Genomic DNA, 1,052 nt, shown 5'->3' with positions numbered 1-1,052 from the left:
ACAGGGACCCCCACTGTAACGAGCTCGGCTGATGTGCCGAGCTGGCACGGAGGCCAGCTGAAGCTGCAGCCCTTCCTGCAGCTGGGAAGGAGGCAGCCTTGGAGCTGCAGGAAGTCAGGCTGAGACAGGAACAGCTCCTTGGCATAAGGATTACGTTTTGACTTCCTTTCAGTGAAGGCCACGTGGCTCCCGAGGCACCGCCCATGCAGGTGAGTGGATGTTGAGCGCCCATCCTCTACACCAAGACACAGACAAGACGGCCGAGGTTCCATACTGCTTTATTCCCTCCCCACAACCAGACAGCTGGAAGATGTCTGAGACTCAGCCTGCTGCCAGCTGCTGGGAGGCAGCGACCAGCCCTTGCCTGGACCACGCAGGCAGGAGGGCGCAGACTTGCTGCTCCCAACAGCAGCCAGTCACTTGGTGGAGCAGCGCTGCCGGCCTCAGTCGCGCTGGGTCCTGGCCTCGCCAGGCTCTTGGGGTGGTTGGCCCAGCACCCCCTGTCTGAACAGCTGCTTCCCCGAGGCGCTCCTCAGCTGGCGGCAAGGTCAGTGGTTTTCCTTCCCTCAGCTGTTGCTGGCTGCCTTCACAGCCTCATCGATGTGAGGTCTCAGCGCAGAGAGAGAGATCAGCAGCGCTTCCTGGAACAGACCCAGGTGGCGGTCAGAACCGCGGCTCTCTGGGGAGCACCACGCAAACCAGCCACGATTTGCTGAGGCGTCACTGTGGGGAGGGACGCGTGGGCCCCGTGTGCCACTGCCAGAGGCCGAAACACAGCACTGCTGTGTGCACAGGGCCGTCGCACACCACTGCACTGTCAGCTGCCTGCCCTACCTCTGTCCGGATGGTTCTGCTGCCTTGGCTGGGACAAGTGTTCAGGTAGAAGTCAAACAAGACGCTTGGATCGGTGACCTCCAGGTTTGGGTCCACGTCAACCCCAGCTTCCAAGCCCTCAAGACCTCCAAACACGACAAGGGCATGCCTAGGGGAGAGGACGAGGTGAGGGGAGACTGGCTGTCACCCCTTGACTGAGGCAGGTCGCACAACGCTTT

At 61.7% G+C, this 1,052-nt stretch overlaps 1 protein-coding gene across 1 annotated transcript in view; it reads right to left on the bottom strand.

Annotated features, from left to right (window-relative positions):
* Window positions 1-501: 501 nt before the first annotated feature.
* Window positions 502-1,052, bottom strand: part of LOC104496790 (chromosome unknown open reading frame, human C9orf114) — a gene marked incomplete at its 5' end in the record, with an annotated part of 4,214 nt that continues 3,663 nt past the window's right edge. The window contains 2 exons of the mRNA XM_010139954.1: window positions 502-641; window positions 835-982. Coding sequence (XP_010138256.1) covers window positions 567-641; window positions 835-982 — 223 coding nt within the window. The remainder of the gene's footprint in view (window positions 642-834; window positions 983-1,052) is intronic.

The sequence above is a fragment of the Buceros rhinoceros genome, unplaced genomic scaffold (assembly GCF_000710305.1).
Source record: "Buceros rhinoceros silvestris isolate BGI_N320 unplaced genomic scaffold, ASM71030v1 scaffold36087, whole genome shotgun sequence".
Taxonomy (NCBI): Eukaryota; Metazoa; Chordata; class Aves; order Bucerotiformes; family Bucerotidae; genus Buceros; species Buceros rhinoceros.
The sequence above is the reverse complement of the archived record's forward strand: the minus strand, read 5'-3'. Positions and strand labels throughout refer to the sequence as shown.